Source organism: Pipra filicauda, unplaced genomic scaffold (genome assembly GCF_003945595.2).
Source record: "Pipra filicauda isolate LSUMZ 115617 unplaced genomic scaffold, ASM394559v2 scaffold147_size4022426_pilon, whole genome shotgun sequence".
Taxonomy (NCBI): Eukaryota; Metazoa; Chordata; class Aves; order Passeriformes; family Pipridae; genus Pipra; species Pipra filicauda.
This window is the reverse complement of record NW_024103962.1, coordinates 1,097,978-1,115,172: the sequence shown is the minus strand read 5'-3', so window position 1 is coordinate 1,115,172 and position 17,195 is coordinate 1,097,978. Positions and strand designations below refer to the sequence as shown.

At 36.5% G+C, this 17,195-nt stretch overlaps 1 protein-coding gene across 8 annotated transcripts in view; it reads left to right on the top strand.

The window, feature by feature from the left end:
- The window catches only part of MARK1 (microtubule affinity regulating kinase 1), a 57,983-nt gene that overhangs the window by 19,416 nt on the left and 21,372 nt on the right, over nt 1–17,195 (top strand). For 6 of the 8 annotated variants that reach the window (XM_039378788.1, XM_039378786.1, XM_027726130.2 and 3 more), the window contains exons 2-7: nt 3,394–3,597; nt 4,173–4,226; nt 10,582–10,630; nt 11,754–11,819; nt 12,801–12,871; nt 13,874–13,930. In XM_039378788.1, the coding sequence (XP_039234722.1) occupies nt 3,394–3,597; nt 4,173–4,226; nt 10,582–10,630; nt 11,754–11,819; nt 12,801–12,871; nt 13,874–13,930 (501 nt within the window). Of the gene's footprint in view, nt 1–3,393; nt 3,598–4,172; nt 4,227–10,581; nt 10,631–11,053; nt 11,186–11,753; nt 11,820–12,800; nt 12,872–13,873; nt 13,931–17,195 lie in introns of those variants that run through there. The other 2 variants (XM_039378790.1, XM_039378789.1) reach the window with 2 other exon arrangements.

Below are 17,195 nucleotides of genomic sequence, written 5' to 3'. Positions count from 1 at the left end.
GGAGTAATAAGTGCTAATCGCGCTCTCTTCAGTGACAATTTAAACTTGGATGCTAGAAGCACTTTTTTGAGATTTCTGAAAACACAGTGGATTTTGTTTTGTATGAGTTTTTATGTTCTTATTTTTAAGTACTTGATTAGTGTGCAAAATACCTAAATGGCTGCTCTAATAGTTCCACCTCTAAACTTTTGTTACTGCTGCACCTTGTTTTTGTTTAAAACTGCATTTTATTTTAAGAAATGTCTAATTTTGTTTTTATTTCTAGACACATTATTTTACACTGACATAAACTGAATATATTCAGAGTCATATTCATGATGTACTAGTAAGGCAGTGTTTCCCACTACATTATACATATATTGAGATATATGATCAGGGTATGTAGAGAAATAACATAATTCCGAGTTAAAATCCCGTGTGGGAAATTCAGGTTGTTAGCTAGAATTGTTTTTAGATGGCAGTGAACTTCAAGAGGAGAGTTGGGTTTTGTTATCCCCTTGTTTTCAGCACCCTGAAAAATTTCTCAGAATTTAGAGATTGTTCTACTGAAATGGCATTTTAAATAGCCACATAGTAGCTGATGCATAATGAATGACTGTATTGTAATGGACCAGAAGGATCTTGAAACTATGTAGCCTGTCTTTCTAAACAGTGTGGATGTTGCATGCTTCTGTGAAATTCAGCTTCAGTATTGTTTGGAAATAGTCCCTGAGATACTGTTAGTTGACCTTGAATTTTTTTTTTTTCAACTTCTTAAGCTTTTGTTGTAATTTTTTTGAATGCTAATTTCTAGAAGTTGATGAGATTCTACTTTAAATCCCTCTGTACTTTCCAACAGTAGCAAGCTGTTTATGTGCAAAAGAGAGGCCTATTACAAGACTTAAGAATAATTTGAATTTCATTCAGTGTTGTTCAAATTCAGAAATTGTATATATTTATTTACATGTGGCTCACAAACTAGGAAACTTGACCTTCTTTATGCATGATTTCTATCATCATTGGGAATAGCTGGGGAGAATGGTTGACTCTGAAGATAATCTGTTTAAGAGGGAATAATTAGGAACCATGCAGGCTGGCTTAGTTTTTCTGTCACAAAAAGACCAAAATCCAGAGTCATCATGACCATGAACCTTGTTACTTTTTTTCCCCTCTCTTCAGATTTGGTACTGTGCTGTATTGCCATTATGATTAAATGATGCTTTTCCTGTTAAATCTGCATTAAAATAATCTGTCCTGTGAGGCCATCTTATTCTTTGTCCATGGCACTGGTTTAGCTTGCCTATCCAACTGTTTATCTAAGACATCTCTCCAACGATCTACTGGGAGGAGGCTAATCCAGTGAAGCATAGGAAACTGGCAATTGATATTAGGGTTGCTAATGCTTCTGGTAGGCATTGGATTTCCTGTAGTGAAGATGTAATTCTGTGTGTGAACAGGCTCAAAAACTTTTAAAACTTGCTTGTGTGGCACAGTGCTGTAGCTCCAGATGGGGTTCTAGGTACAGCTAAAGTATTCATTATTAGCACTATACTGATACTGATCTTGCAGGGTGTATTTTTAGGGAAGACTTTTATTTGGACTGTGGCTTATCACATCTGAGACTAGTGTCCGATTTTGAAGGAATTTTTCCAAGCCTTCTTGCCTGAGGCTGTCCTTCTGATCTTCTCTTTCCAAGTCCACAGAAAATATTTTAATTATGTGCTTCTAAAGGGTAAATACTATTACTAGCATGTTATTTCATGGCTGAATAAATTTGTCTGATATACAGAATCTAAACATGCCTGGCTTGCTTGGTTCCCCAGTAATTTGGAGAACAGTTTAGCAGTGGGAGTACAGTAGTGTTTTGCAGAGAGACTCAGGTAGTGAAAAGACAAACAAAATTATATTTAGGGCCATTCTCCTGGCCATAGTGAATAATTAATAATGCTGGAGATGATGTAAGCAGAGTTGTGCTACATTTGGGAAGAACATTCTGGTTGTGGTAAACTCCTTGTTTTTTCCGGTTGTGTTGCAGCTGTTTGCTAGTTTTCCCAATTCCACCAGTGCTTATGTCCTGAAATAATCTCATTTGGTTCAGTGGGACTGTCTGTAAGCCTGAGTGTTTACAGGATGGGTTTGACTTCAGTCTATAATAAATGCACTCTGAAGCTGCAAGTACTGATTTAAATTCTATTTTGTATACGAAAATAATTAATTCCGTAAGGAATGATGGGTGAGATCAGCAGAGAACAATGTTAGGTTGAGTATTGGGAGAAACAGTGAAATCTCTGGCTGCCCTCAGTCTGCTTAAGGTCAAGGATGTAGAAACAGGCTCAGTTAGTGCTCTGTACACAGATATCCACTCTTTGATTGAGGCAGTCAGTAATGGGAAGATATTAAGGTGTCTCTTGAGCTTTGTTGGTGCTTTATGCTTAGCTGGGAGTAAGCATGCCTTTCTGTTATAAAATCTAAAAACTCGTCTGGGAAGACACTGTTTCTACCTCCAGTATTTGCCAACCTTAAAAATCTGTAACTTGAAAGATCAGAAGCTAAATTTTACCTGTTAAGCGTTTGTACCCATCTGCCACTGTTAGAAAGTATTTGAAATACTGAAACACTTACCACCCCTTTGATATTTTTCGTTACTTGGATTTCTCCTTGGAACATTTCCAAGCCCCATCTGTATCTTGCCCCTTATATACTTGGAAGTTAGAGTACAGAAGCACTGCAGATTTCAGTGACTAACATCTAATGTGGGATGATGTGTTGGCATGCATTAAAAATAACTTCCTTTTAGTTCTTCAGACTTTTGAGACTTAAAATATTTTATGAGACATCACAGACTTTTAAAGAATAGGTATTTTAAAATAAAAATGTAGATTGTTACTCGAATGAGAACTTCTGTTACTTACAAAAAGATACCAACATGTTTGGGGAGCAAAGCTTACTTGAAAAAAAAATTTTTTGGTAATGTTATTTGAGTGAAAAAAGTTAAGAAAAAAAAAGGGAGTAAAACCTTGTTTCCAAATATATCAAAGTACAAGTATATTTTGTACTGTGTATTTTTAAAAGACTAAATTTGATTATGATTAGACAGGCAACATAATGCTATACTGTGTATTTGAGCATATTTTTAAAAGGTCTGTAATGGTTTGTTGATTACTGCCTAGATGTCTCTAGTTTTAGTTTGGAGCTGGTAAAATCTTTCTGCATGCTTTTTTTCACAAGACACGGATCAAACTCTGCCCAAAGACAGCCAAAGACAGCCCTTAGACTGCTGTCCAAAATTATCAGTTATATTGTAGAAGTAAATAAATTACTCCCCTCTGCACCTTTTTATGCTTTTAGTCTATTCTGTTGCAACTGCCTAAAACCCAAGTAGCTAAATTCCCAACTATGTTGTCTGCCTTCCAGCATACCTCTGTGGATGGATACACTGAACCACATGTCCAGCCTATCAAGTCAAGTAGCAGACAAAACATCCCCCGATGTAGAAACTCCATTACATCTACAAATGAAGAGCATCCTCACATTGGAAATTATCGCTTACTGAAAACAATAGGAAAAGGAAACTTTGCCAAAGTGAAACTGGCAAGGCATGTGCTTACTGGAAGAGAGGTAAGCCTTTAAAAAATAAAAGAAAAAAGTCTGACAGTCTGTTTTATGTTCCCTTTGGCTATCTTTATAATTAGTATTTCTTCTAGAGGCTGTTTCAGGATATAGAAGAAGTTAACTGAGATGCTTTCTCCTAACCACCCACCTCCTTTTTTAAAATGTAGCTTCCTGGGGAAAAGATCAAAAAGTTTGTTGTGCATCAGGGGGTATTTTGGGTCTGGGAGGAGGTCTGTTCATTCCCAAGCATTTCCAAAACTGAAGAGAAATATATTGGTGGGTAGATTCCATTGATATTGATAATCTGTTGATAGATCCTGTGTTAGAAGAGCCTGGTTTTGCAGTGGACAAGATAACATTGTTCTGTCCAAACACTGACAGAAGTATAAAACAAATTCCTTGCTTGCAAAATTCTGACATCCTAATAGGTTAGACAGTTTTGCTTGATGAAATGTATAGAAGTAGATTCATATGCATGTCTTAGAGGTGAATCTATGCTTTTGCTCACAGAGGTGCAATATATTTTCATTCAAACCTTTTTCTGAGTTTAGTAATTCATGTTTGTTTTTTTTTTAACCAAGGTTGCTGTGAAAATAATAGATAAAACCCAGCTAAATCCTACTAGTCTGCAAAAGGTAAGAATAGACCATAACATCTGAAATTCTGTAAACAGATGAACTGTGATCCTTTATTTACTTGACAAAAATATTTGATCCCTTTATCCTGTTAAACAACGTCTTTCTGTACATATGACCTTGGGAGAGGGTGATATCCTATTTTCTTTGCTATGATGTGCACATACCATTTGTCTGGGGGCAGTTACTCCATGTGGTTCCTGTATAAGCATTGCTGTTTTGCTCTTCCTTCCTCCTGCAGCTTTGCTCTTTGCCAAGAGTAAAATTTTTTTTAATTAGGTACATGAATACTTTGTCTACATACTAAATCAAGATGTAATGCTGTAAAGGATGGTATTTTTCTTGGATTTTTCTGTAATGGAGTAATTGTTTTTTGTGGACTTAGAGTACTGGTTTTTATTGCTTTAATGGGTTTCTCTACCTTCGTCTCTGTATTCTTTCAATTTTAATAAAATGTTTGCTAAACTCAGGGGACATGTGGCAATTACTTTTTGTGTATAGAATTGACAAAATGACTGAATATAATCAGAACGATCTTGTGTGTTTATGCCTGTAGAAAGAAATTCAGAAGTCCTTTATAATCATGCTGATAATTGTTTTATCAAAACCCTGGGGTTTTTTGTTTGGTTTGGGTTTTTTTTTTTACTGTTTAACTCTGCATGTGTTTTGTGGCTGAAGGACAGAAATGTTGTATTGTCCTACTGGAGGATACCCATTAAAAAAATTTGGGCTTTTTTTTTGTTTACAGATACTAGACTGCTGCTGTTGGTAGCTGTGGAAATGAGAGAAAGAGGCCAGAGCTTGTTGCTGTTCTTTTATCTCTGGCTGCCCTTACTTTTTTTTTTTTTAAAATTGTGTAACTTTGGTTACAGGGAGTTATAAACAGCTTTGCTTTATTTTCTTTTTTCTTTTATTTCTTTTATACTTGATTCATTTGCTTTAATTTCTCTTTTGTAGTACTTTTGAGTGTGAGTTCTTCCGGATTGGGTTTTTTTAATTCAACCTGCTGTGCAGTCCATGCAAAAGCTTTGCTGTTGTTAAGTCCTATGTCTTATATTAAGCAAATCTCTTTGCTGATATTTGAGCTAGTGAAGAGGGACCCACAGAGGCAGTATGTGACAGAGGATATTGTGGAAATCCTGTGCTGCTCATGTAGCTTGTTTCCTACCTAGCTGGCTGTTCACTTTTGGAGAGCTAGGTGAGTTTGTCTCATTGTTCAGCAATAAGAGGGTAAAAAAATGTTAAAACTTTATGGAAAATTAAGCAAGCAAAACTTAGTTCTGGGACAGTTGTTTTTATTATAAATTATATGCAGTTCAGCAAAACTTCTGGGCCTTCAGTCACTGCTGATTGTTATTAATCAAACAAGACAGATTTGTAGTGATCTTAGGCACAGGGTCATTGACAAAACCATCCCCTTTCCATTCACTGGATACTAAGTGCAAGTAGGTTTTGCCACGGTACTTGCTACTGACCTAATTAAGTGAAATGAGTCATCACAAGCTTGGCATGCACCATTCTGTTTTGTAAACAGAAATATTTGAGCACATACTTCAGTTGCTGAAAGTGTCATGCAAGCTGGGTCTGTAGTTAGTCACGGGTGTAAAAGCAAATAGCATTTAGGTTTTTTGTAGGTGTTCTCTCCAATGGCATTCATGCCATGTAGTATGGAGAGGGTACTTCAGACACAGTTGTTTTAACTGGGGTGGTCTCCTGACATTTGGAGGTTTAAGTAAGCTGACCTTGGGAATTTTTAATTTTGCTTTCTTGTACATGCAATTTGATAGTCTTAAATTACATTCTTTATCTCACTTCAGGACCTCTACCTCTTTAATTAGGAAATCAATGTTGGATTTGTTTTGGTTTTAGTTTGTTCGGTATATAGTTCCCACCTTACTCAGTGGCCACTTGTTTAGAAGACAGAGCTGGCTTTTTTTGTTGACTTTGTTACTATCTTGATAGTAACATATTGTACTGACTTAGCTTTTCCACTGTCATTATTGTAATTTGTTCCCAAATATAAGTATTTGGGTTTTGTCATAACTCAAATTTATATCAAAATAGCTGTTCTATTTTCTGCATGTCTGCTGCATTGGAAGTGTTGTCTTGTACTGGCTTTATCAGGGATGTTTCTGAAATAGCATTCTGCTGCTCTTCTGCAAACTGCTAGTGGAGCAGAAGGTGCTTTTTTCCCCCCCTTAATAGGTTTAATTAGGAAATTATATTTCAGATTTTTCCCCTTTTAAGGATCAGCGAGCTTTTTATTCTTGAAACATATTTGAAGCCATGAACTTAGGTTCTTTCTGTTGTTAAGGAAAACAGAAGTAAAGAAGTAGTAGAAGATTTGAAACAATTTCAATATGTTACCTTTTGAAAGCAATTTTTTTTTTTTTGCAACATCCCTCCTCAAATGGTTTACAAACTAGAGAAGTGTTCAAGTACATCTTTCAAAGCAAGAAAAACCCTTGGTTAACTGAAGATTTTCAGTTTGATTGTAGTAACTTAAAATAGTAAATCTTAAACATAGCTGTCAATCTGGCAGCAAGTAGAAGTGTTATCAATGGTGTGACATACCATCTTTGTGCTTTCTGCAATCTGTACCCTGAAAAATTAAGCTGGGAATGCAGGAATCGAATTTTTAAGTCTTGTGCCTTTTTCGTAAGTACAAGTTTTAGGAATTCAGTATGGTACTGACTGTTCTTTTTTGTAAGTGAAGCTACTAAGGCTACAGCCTCTTTACAACAAGGAGATGGTTGTTCAAGAGGGGTTTTTTGGATTGTAGCACTTTTTTAAGTATGAAGAGCAGTCCTATAAATGTGTGGTAGAGCTGGGGGAGAGAAGTCAGGGAGCACTTATACCTTCTGAGAGAGCAGTACACTGCTGCTCAAGAAAAACAGATATGCATGAATTCTGAAAATGCTATTTTTTATCAGTAAAATAGATTATAATCCTGCAGGTTGCCGTGTCGTGAAAGGAGAAGCAGTATCACTGTTATGTCCAGATTTTTATGAATTTAACAGACTTGACTTTGTAGGAAATAACTATAGTCTTTTTAAATACCTCTATGTGCAAAGAAAGATATGTATCCTGGGTGTTATTGAGGGGTGTAGTAGCTATTTTTTAAAGGTATCTCTATTTGTAAATATATAATTAGTGATGTAACAAGTGTTAATGACCAGGGGAGATTTATTGCGGAGTTGCAATGTAAAATAATGTACTCTAATACTTGAATATTGTTAACTCTTTTATTGAAGTATTGTCCATCATTCAGAGATTTTCTGGATTGTTTCTCTCTTGTGAGAGAAAGTTGGGGTGCACATTGGCATTTCCTTAATTTTTAAGAGTATGCATTTATACTGGACCAAATGAAATCCTGAATATGCACCAGGACTTCAGAGGACAGTTCATTTGTCCAATTTCCATCCTGTTCCCTTTCTGCTGTTTTGAACTATATTGAAATAAGGTTCCTGTTCTGTCTGCACACTCTGCTGAGAGACACTTAGACATCCGGTTGGACCCTATGGGCCAGGAACTACACAAGGTGTAATGTGGCTGTGTTTCTGGTCTCCACACAGTGCTGCTCCATTGTTTCAGGTCTTCCAGCCCTTCAAACATTTCTTTCTTCACGGGTTGGAATGTATGTGTCACATCAAGCAACTTTGAAGCTGTTTGACTTCATTACGTAGCAGTATTACAGACTATGTAAGTTACATCTGCCTAATTTGCAAGATGTTACTTCAGAAAAAGGTCTTGAAAATGTCGAGTTACAGGTAAACACTGCTGGAAACTGGTCAGAAGCTGGTAATGACTGCAGAGCACAAACTGAGAGGCATGTGGATCTCCCCTTGAAGAAGCCAACCTTGTTTACTGTAGTTTCAGTAGCGGGTGGCCTTTTGGGAAAGGAGTTTTATAGGAGTACAACCACTTAGGGTTTTTTAATCTTTTCTCAGAGCAAGCCATTTAGTCAGCAGGCACCTGCAGGTAGATTCCAAGTTTTAAGGTATTCTTTCAATTCTTACTCTGCTGATTTCTCTCTTTCCCTGCTCTCATGAGTTTATAGGGAGACTGACACCACAGGATATGCAATACAAGATGTTGTAGAAAAATTATTCATTTTTGTAAATAAACTGCCCATACTTCCAGTCTTGGTGATGTAATCTATTCAGAACTGGACCAAAATGTTTCTTTCATATAACAAAATATCTGCATCAGACTGGAGGTCAATAATGTTGTGTCTTGAAGAAAATAGACTTTGGTGTCTGTTTTCTAATAGGCTTTTCCTTTATGGAAATAAAAAATACACGTGAAACAAAATTTCATGATTTCATGTCACTGTAAGATCAATTTGAATCTTAAACTACGTACTTTACTTGAAATATAGAATTGTGAGATTTGAAATTACTTTTTATAGAAGTCTCATATTTGAATCCTGCTTATGAAGGTATGTGCTCATTGCTGTAACTTTTATACCAGCATTAAGAGAGTTAAGTTATGAAATATCTTTCTAATCTTTTGGCAGGAATTGCAGCTTTTCACATACCTGCTTAGAAGCTCTTCTGAAGGTGTACCATTTATTGGTTTAGATTTGTTAGCTTCTGACCAGCTGATACTGATTTAGCAGAAAAATTTATTCTTGTGCAACAAATTCAAATACTTGGAAAAACAAAAAAAATGCACAAAGAATGTCCTGGTGTGATGTTCTTTTTCTTGGCAATAACTGACTTTATGAGGAAACAGGAATATTTGCTGAAGTTAATTCTGGTGCACAGTATTACATACCCATGTGTTACATATTGTACACAACCAAACTGCATCATACTGTTCACGTTTTCTCAGAGAAATGCTTTTAGTCTTTGCTTCCTTCTGAAATTGTTTTAATGGCAGTTATAGGGCAAATGCACAGTAATTAGTGTGAAATTCTTAAATAATTTAAGTACAGAACTGTATTATTATTTCTTAAGCTGTAGCAATAGTACTTTATCAAAAGCTGAATTTCAAGAAGATCTATAGTCTTAACTTGTAGAACAAATGCAGAATTTTAGGAACGTTATGACGAAGTTGCACAAATGGAGTGAAAAACCATTAATGTTGTCTAAGCAAAAGAATTTTAATTTCTCTTAACTTGTAACCATAGCCATCATAAAATAGACACTAAAGTGCTACTCTTGAGGAGGTGCTTGGTCTCTGGCTTGCATAATTTTACCCTTTTGTGAGGGTTGGATCTGAACAAATGGGACTAATTTTGGAAATGGAGAGAGACATCAGGCAGAGAAAACAGCAACAACGCTCTTCTGCGTGGAGCCAAGTTTCTCTGTAAGGAGGGCTGTAGTGTTAAGATGTTTCCAAAATGTCTAAGCATTGTGGTGAAGCCACTGAGAATTTCTTCCTTCATTTCAGCATCCTACTTTAGCCCAATAAGGGACTAAAGAGTGTACAACACTGAGTGCACTTGATGATGGGGATGTGTCGTTCACTTGAAGTAAACCAGTGCAAGCTTATCAGTATTATCAGCCTCAAGTGTACAGCACCAAACTGTGTGGTCATTTTGGATTTCTTTCATTTGCCTTCTGTCCTTTGAGCACCTAGGTTAGTCTTGCTGCAGCTCTAATTAATAACCCATAAATTTAAGAATAGAAACTTAAGAGCGATGATCTCTTGTTTCTGGTTTAAAAAAAAAAAATCCACCATTGTCTTAAGTATATAAGGCTTAGGGCTATAAGTTTGTCCAGTTATCTCTAGTTATGTGACTCAGGATCATAAAGCAGACTTGCAGGAATCATAATCCTTCAGGCCTTGCTGGGGGGAGAGGAGGCATCACTGCTTGTGACCCAGTGTAAAATTTGGTAGTTGTGAGATGTTAACTCGCCTGCTTCAGCTCTGTGGAGCACCAGGACTGGAGGACATCAGGATTCCTGGTATCCATTCCATTTGAACACATGTTGGACTTGTCTGTAGTCCTGCACCTTGTATTTGCACCTGCAGTTCTGTCTGTATTCAGGGTAGTTGGCTGAGCTTGCCAGTCACCAAAGAATTAAGAGCAAAGAGACACTGAAAACTTGTGTTGAATAATCTGTTCATTTAGGTCAATGTGAAACTCCAAAAAGGGTTATAAAACTTAGTGTGTCTGTATAAAGCTTAAAAATTAATCTGGTTTTCATATGTAGTGGTTCTTTTTATATAATGCTTAAGATGTATATTGTTTTCTGGAGTTCACTGCATTATATTTTTCTGTATTTTACGGTAATGCTACTTTCTTTGGCCATTTCTGTCTCCTTTGTGATACTGAATTTACCTATCTTGTGTAACTTTCTCCAAATAAACATCCTCTAAGAAAATTTTCTTGCTTCCTTGACAGTTGTTTCGAGAAGTACGAATAATGAAGATACTGAATCATCCCAATATTGGTAGGAGCCCTACATTTCTACAAACTTTTTTTTGTTATAATGTTTACATTTTATTCTATTTGACTTTATTTGAATGTACTGCTATTAACTTTTTTTTTGAGATAATAGGACAGTAGGCATCCAGTAAATGCTTCATTATCTCACCTTCTTTGTTGACTCTGCTTGCAACAAGAATTTTACTCTAAGGAGGTAAACTGCTCAGTCTAGGAAAGCTTTACATAGAGTAGGAGATGTGGAGCGCTCCAATCTGTCAAGAACCCTAACTCCCCTCTTCCACTGAAATTACTCTTGAGACTCAAAAGCATGAGTTTCTTAGGTGAGAGTAGCAAAACGCCATTAGTTCAGTCTAGGAAAGGGTCCTGCTGACTGATATTTCCAGAAAATTAGAATTACCAAGTATGTAATTTTCCCTTTCTGCTTTAGTTCTTTCACCTACCCCACAGCTTCAGGGCCCTACTTTGTGATGACAATTCTTCTGGCTGAGGAGGGCTGGACAGTCTTGTTCCAGAGACAGTTAATGGTCCTGAATCGGCCAGAGGGCTTGTTGCATACAAGGTATGGACGAGGTGTACAAGTTATTACATGCTAGGCACTCCCTTCTCATCCCTTGAATTGTTTGTTGCTTTTTCAGCATTCATAGCTTCTGCTGTTTTTTGTTTTCTTGGGGGTGGTGGTGGGGCTGTGTTTGTTTTAAATGAGTGGTTACTATTGCAATCTGAGGAAAGTCAGACTTAACATTTCTGGTATCCATTTGGTTCTTAGCTGGTCAGAATCTCAGATTTCTGACTGTGAGCAGTTTACTAGCAAAACAGGGGAGGTTTGTATGATCTTAAAGACATCTGTGTCAAATTAAACACTAATTTCAGCATGAACTCATTTGTACAGTGTGCATAAACTTCTGAGAAAATTATGAATTAATATGCATTGTTATCAACTGTGGTTTAGAAATTAATTTTGCTTTTTTCCCCCCTCAAAAGAATGCTAACCTAAAGGATATAAAGTTTCTGTATGATATAACGTTATCACTGGCCTGAAATTATACTCATTCCATGAGTATAATTGTTTGTTTGTGCTATGCTTTTACTCCCAGCTGCAATCTCTTTCTCATTCGTTTTTCTTGCAGTAAAATTATTTGAAGTTATTGAGACTGAAAAGACGTTGTATTTGGTAATGGAATATGCCAGTGGGGGTAAGTGGATTCTTGAATCTGCGTTAAAGATAAACTGAAATGCCAGTTACATGCCTAGAAACGATTTAAGGATTTAACGGTTAATGGGTTATTGCAGTCTGGCCTTCACAACAGTCCTAGCAGATCTCCCAGGGCAGACTTTCTTCCTTGCATCACATTCCATAAAGTAACCTCTTAGGTTTGTGCTTAAGGGTAGTTCCCATTCTGAGGTTTCTGCTGCAGTATCAGGAGATAATCTGGTGCTGATTCTGGCAAAAACTCAGCTCGGTATTTATCTGCTATATTTAGGCAAGCACTGGTGCCTTATTTTATCTTGAAATTATATGCCAAAGCAATTGGAGAGGCAGATCTGGGAAGGGAATAAGGAACATGGGAAAGGGGACCCACAGGATCATAGTGAGAAGGGACAGTGAGTGCTTGCTTGAGAAGCTGCCTAGCACCTGAATGGGAGATGTTTGAATGTGGGAAGGGAATCCAGCACAGGGCTGGATTCACACAGCTAGGAAAAGCTGCTGTCAGACACTGCAAAGATGAGGTTCTGAAAGGCATTTGAGCAGCTTTATTAGAAAGAGAACAAGATGGAAAAAACAAAAGTAGTACAGATAATGTTAAGTGAAGCCACTAGATATATGTGAAACAAATCTGGTACGTAAGAAGTTGCCTGATTCCCACTGTGTCTTATATAAAATATGAATATTTTTCATTATTTCGTTCGCTTCACAGTGGTTATTAAGTCAATTTATTTTAAAAATTGAAGAAGCCTTAGTATTAAGTGTTCCATTTTTACACGTCTTGATTATTATGTGTCTGCAAAATTAAATCCAGTGCAAACAGTAAAAAAGAATTCTTATTGGCTGCTTCTATTTCCTTTCCATTCAAGAAAGGAGGGAGCATGGGGTGTGTGTTGTTTTCAAGCATGATTTGATTGTGCATGACAATAAAAAAAAAATAGTACTGATGTTTTGTCCTTGTCATGATCAGGAGAAGTGTTTGACTACCTAGTTGCACATGGAAGAATGAAAGAGAAAGAGGCTCGTTCAAAATTCAGGCAGGTATGAAATTAACGTTCACTCTTCCTTTTGTTTTTATTTATGGTGTTTTCAGATAGACATGAGTGTGAGCGTACTTCTTTTACTTCAGAAAAATATTAATTGTTTTGATAATGTTTATTAAAGCTGCAGTGGAAAAAAATCCCTGAAGAGAAAAATATCTGCTTCCTACATGCTGTCTAAAAATAGTCAGATTGTTTTACATTCCTGTAGTCGATGTTCCTAAGAGTCACTTTTTTTTTTTTGTGACTCACTTGAGGTTTAAATCCTTTTCTGAATATTTTAGAATTTAACAGATGTTCTATCTATAGATGTTGATATGATGGCATGTGTTGCTGTGTCATGTCACACCATTTTGTATGAAGGCTATTCTTTAATAGGATTTTGTATTCTTCTTACAAAGTTTCTCATTTTAATCCTTTTATTACCTTGGTTTTAGTGATTATTTTGGAAAAGCTTTAATTAGATAAATATAGCATGTTTGGTATTCTTCAGAATTAAGCTCTATAATTAACATGTAAAAAAAACTGCTCCGAACTTGCTGTTTCAGACTTGTTTTTTGTTATATATGTGAAAGACATATATGAAAATGTTGAATGAATTGTTCTGTTGGCGGTGAATTGCAGAGCTAGACAATTGATATTTTAGAAGATAAAATCTGAGATGATACATATGGCTATTGGGTTGGAGGGTGGATTAATTTCCTTTTAATAGTTATTGCTATTGGGTGATTTGCATTTAAAATATATTTCTCCTATTACCTTGAAGAGTATGTATTAAACTTATTTTTAGAATATTTTAGAAAAATGAGCTACTTTTAGTGACCTTTTAGTATTTAAGCTTTAATAAAAGAAACCTAGATGAATATTTTCTAAAATAAAAGCCTTATTTATTCATTTCTTACATTCTAATGAATCATATCAGGAACCAAAATTACTAAATAATATGCAAAAACTTATACTGAGGTTGAAATAAAATAATTCACTGTTCATCATGGTGTTTCAGATTGTATCTGCTGTACAGTACTGTCATCAAAAATGCATAGTTCATCGTGATCTTAAGGTAGGTTGTTACTTATTTTACTTTTTACTGCCTGACAGTATAGTCTTAATTTCATTCTGTATATTTGTCCTTGCCACTGTCTGTGAATGCCTCAAACATGTGAATGAAAGAACTCACTTTTTTATTCTTAGTTTTCTGAAGCACAAAAATAACATAGCTTGCCTGTTGGAACAGGGAAGAGACAAGAATAGAACATATGTTACTTTCATTCCAATTTTGGCTTTAAGGAAAGGACATGCTCTCCAGAGAATTATACCTGCTGTCATGCTGATATCTACACTGTGAAGCTGCAGAAGTTCAATTGATACCAGTCAGCACTACTTAATTAAAATATTTTCAGTTAAAATATATCTCAAGGATATGTAAAAGGGTTTTTTCTTAGTGATTTTTAAGAAATATGTTAGATTTTTAATCCATTTGAACTTCTGGTTTATACTGTAGTGTCTAATTTGGGCAGAAAAATAAATTGAGGGTAAAGAGAAATTAGTTGAATTTGCTTTTCTTTATGCTTTCTGGTAATCTATCTATGTAAACCACCAGACCGTATTAAGAGTTCAGCAATTGCTGAACAACAATAGGTACAACCTAGCCCTTCAGCATGAAGTTGTCTTAGTGCCAAGTTTAGATATCATGAGACTTGGACACAAGTTCCACTTAAAAGCTGTCTTGTGCTCTTGCTTTGATGTCTTTGTACATGTACAAAGAAAACATTGGTGTAGGTTCTTTTCTACTAATGTATCTAAATACTTGTGAAAAACTGAGGCTGAATAATTTTTAAGGTGATTTTTTTTTTCCACCAGTGTCCTTTGTCTTAATTTTCTTATAATACACTACAATGTTCTCTGAATTTCAATCTTAAAAATCTGTTCCCTCATATCTGTCGGTCTGCCAGCTCCTGCATGTGCACGTGGTGCTGGATAATACATCCTTTTCTGCTGAGTCGTCCCTGCCCCGGGATTGTTGTCATCTGATGGTGGAGGTGCCTGGCCAGCACTCTGAAGTCAGAATGCAAGGAAGGAAAGGGCTGGGATCTCACTGAAATCTTGATTTAAAAAAATTCCACCACGTCTTGCGTGGTGGTTTGGAGCCTATGAATGTTTTTTCAAACTCCCCGGAGCTTACGGCAACCACTGTTGTTGAACTTTCCAGAAGGCTGCTCCTAGGGACCTATTGGCTTGCCAGGACAAGCCACTTTTCCTGGTTCTCTCACTCCTACACTTGGCTGGAAATAGAATGCCAGCCATCTCCTCATGCTTATCTAGCACTGGCTTATTCAGCCCAGCTATACTACTGAGTCTTGCTGCATTAACTCCTGCAGTTCCTCAGTATCTTGCTCTTTCTCCCAAAGCCTGTTACAACCTCCACCACTCCTTCATTTCTTAGTTCCATAGCACACACACAGCTCACTGCATTCCTCGCAGGCCTGTCCAAAACTACTTTGCAGTGTTCACGCAGGAATTACCTGTCACAAGTAGTCTGCTGCTGATCTTCCTATTTGCAAGGCAGGCAGGCTCTAAAACAACTCTTTTTTATTTGATATTCTCTCTTCATCATCTCTTGGCTGGAGTTATGGTAGACTCATTTGTAAAGTTCAGTTAGGTGTAATTGAGAGCCAGCCAACCTAGCCAACAAAAAATACATTTCCCAAAGGAAAAAGGGCTAAATGTATGTATGGCTTTGAGGAGGTGTTCTTGCTTTGTCTCTTCTTTCCAAGTATTATGTCATCTGTCTCCTTTAAAACTATTCTCATGGAGCTGCAGAGAAGGAAAAAGCAACTTTAAAGTTGTGTCTGCATTCTCATCTGCTTCTTTTAGCTCTCCATGGTATCAGCACATTGAGCAATTGACGTTGCAGCACCACAAGGCAGAGGTCTACCACCACTTTGGATATTTTTGATGAGACTTTTTGACTTTAATAACAGGTTAAACTCTATCAAATTTAAGTTACTTCAGACTAAACTGGGAAGTTGTTTAAGAAAACGTGCAAGTTTGTCCAGGCTATTTGGCAGAAGAGGAGGAAGTGGGAACTTAAACTGTCTCCTTTTAACTTTCCGTGATTATAAACATCTATAACCAATTTCAGCTTTGCTCATCCCTTGATGCACAAAACTTACCTTACCTTTTCTGTTTGTATTTTTTTACCCTGAACATGTAACCAACAAGAGCATAGTCTTTCTATTTGGCTTATTAAAAAGGTTTTTTGGTGCTTTTGTTCGAAGTGAGGAACCCAAAAGCATGGGGTACTCGGGTAGCAGAGTACTGTTGAACCAGGAGGACTATTGTAATCACAGAGCAGCTGCACTGACAGTACTGTTTTCACCACAAGGAAAATGAAGTCTTTGTGCAGTAGTGTAAAAGGCTGTTAAATCTGGAAAATAGCTCTGTGAGTCTGTCTGCAGGCACATCAGCTGGAACCAGCTGGGATCACAGGTCCCATGAATTTCTCATGAATTGGGAAAATAAAATATTTTCCAGGATAGAGTTTTTACAAACAGGCTGTATTTTAGTCCTGATAAAGGCTGAGTTCTGTTGCGCAGCTATTAGCTTGATTTACTGATGGCTAATTGTCTCCTGTTCTGTTCATTGAGTGTAAGTGAAATTATTAAAAATAAACCCAAACAAACAAGCAAGCCCAAACAAAATCATATTTACTCTTTTAATCAAAGCAACTAACAATTAGTTAGCTGCTTCTCTGTTGGTGAGCTAAGGCGTTTTTATATTTTTCTGAGCTCCATTCTGGCACAGCATCTGAGATGTCTGTTTGCTATAAAACTGATGTTTGGCAATTAGGTGAACCCTTTGCACTGGCTATTCTGTCCTCCTGTTGAAAGAGGATTCCTGCACAGCTCAGTGCTGCTCCTGTGTTGCTGATATGCAGATCAGGAGCTGAGATGAGCTTCCTTGCATTTTGAGAAATGCAGTTTTTTTCCACGGTACTTATTAGTATTTCTGTAGCTTCCCCCTTTTAATCTTCTGACCTACCTGTGATAGTAAATATAAGATACTGTTTACTGACTTTCCAGGTACTTGTATACTTGCATCTATGTTTATGTGATGCATTGGTGCATGGGCATTAGTATTCTTAGATGTATGGAATACATACATTGTGTATGAAAAAAAATAGGTACTTGAGTGTTAACACTTTGGTGTTATTGTTGCAGCAAATGCTAATAATAAAAGGGAGAGAATTTTTTTTGTACAGAATGCTGAGATACAGCATGTAACTTGAAGTGTTTCATCTTGTAAGCAGAAGGTCTTCTTCTAAA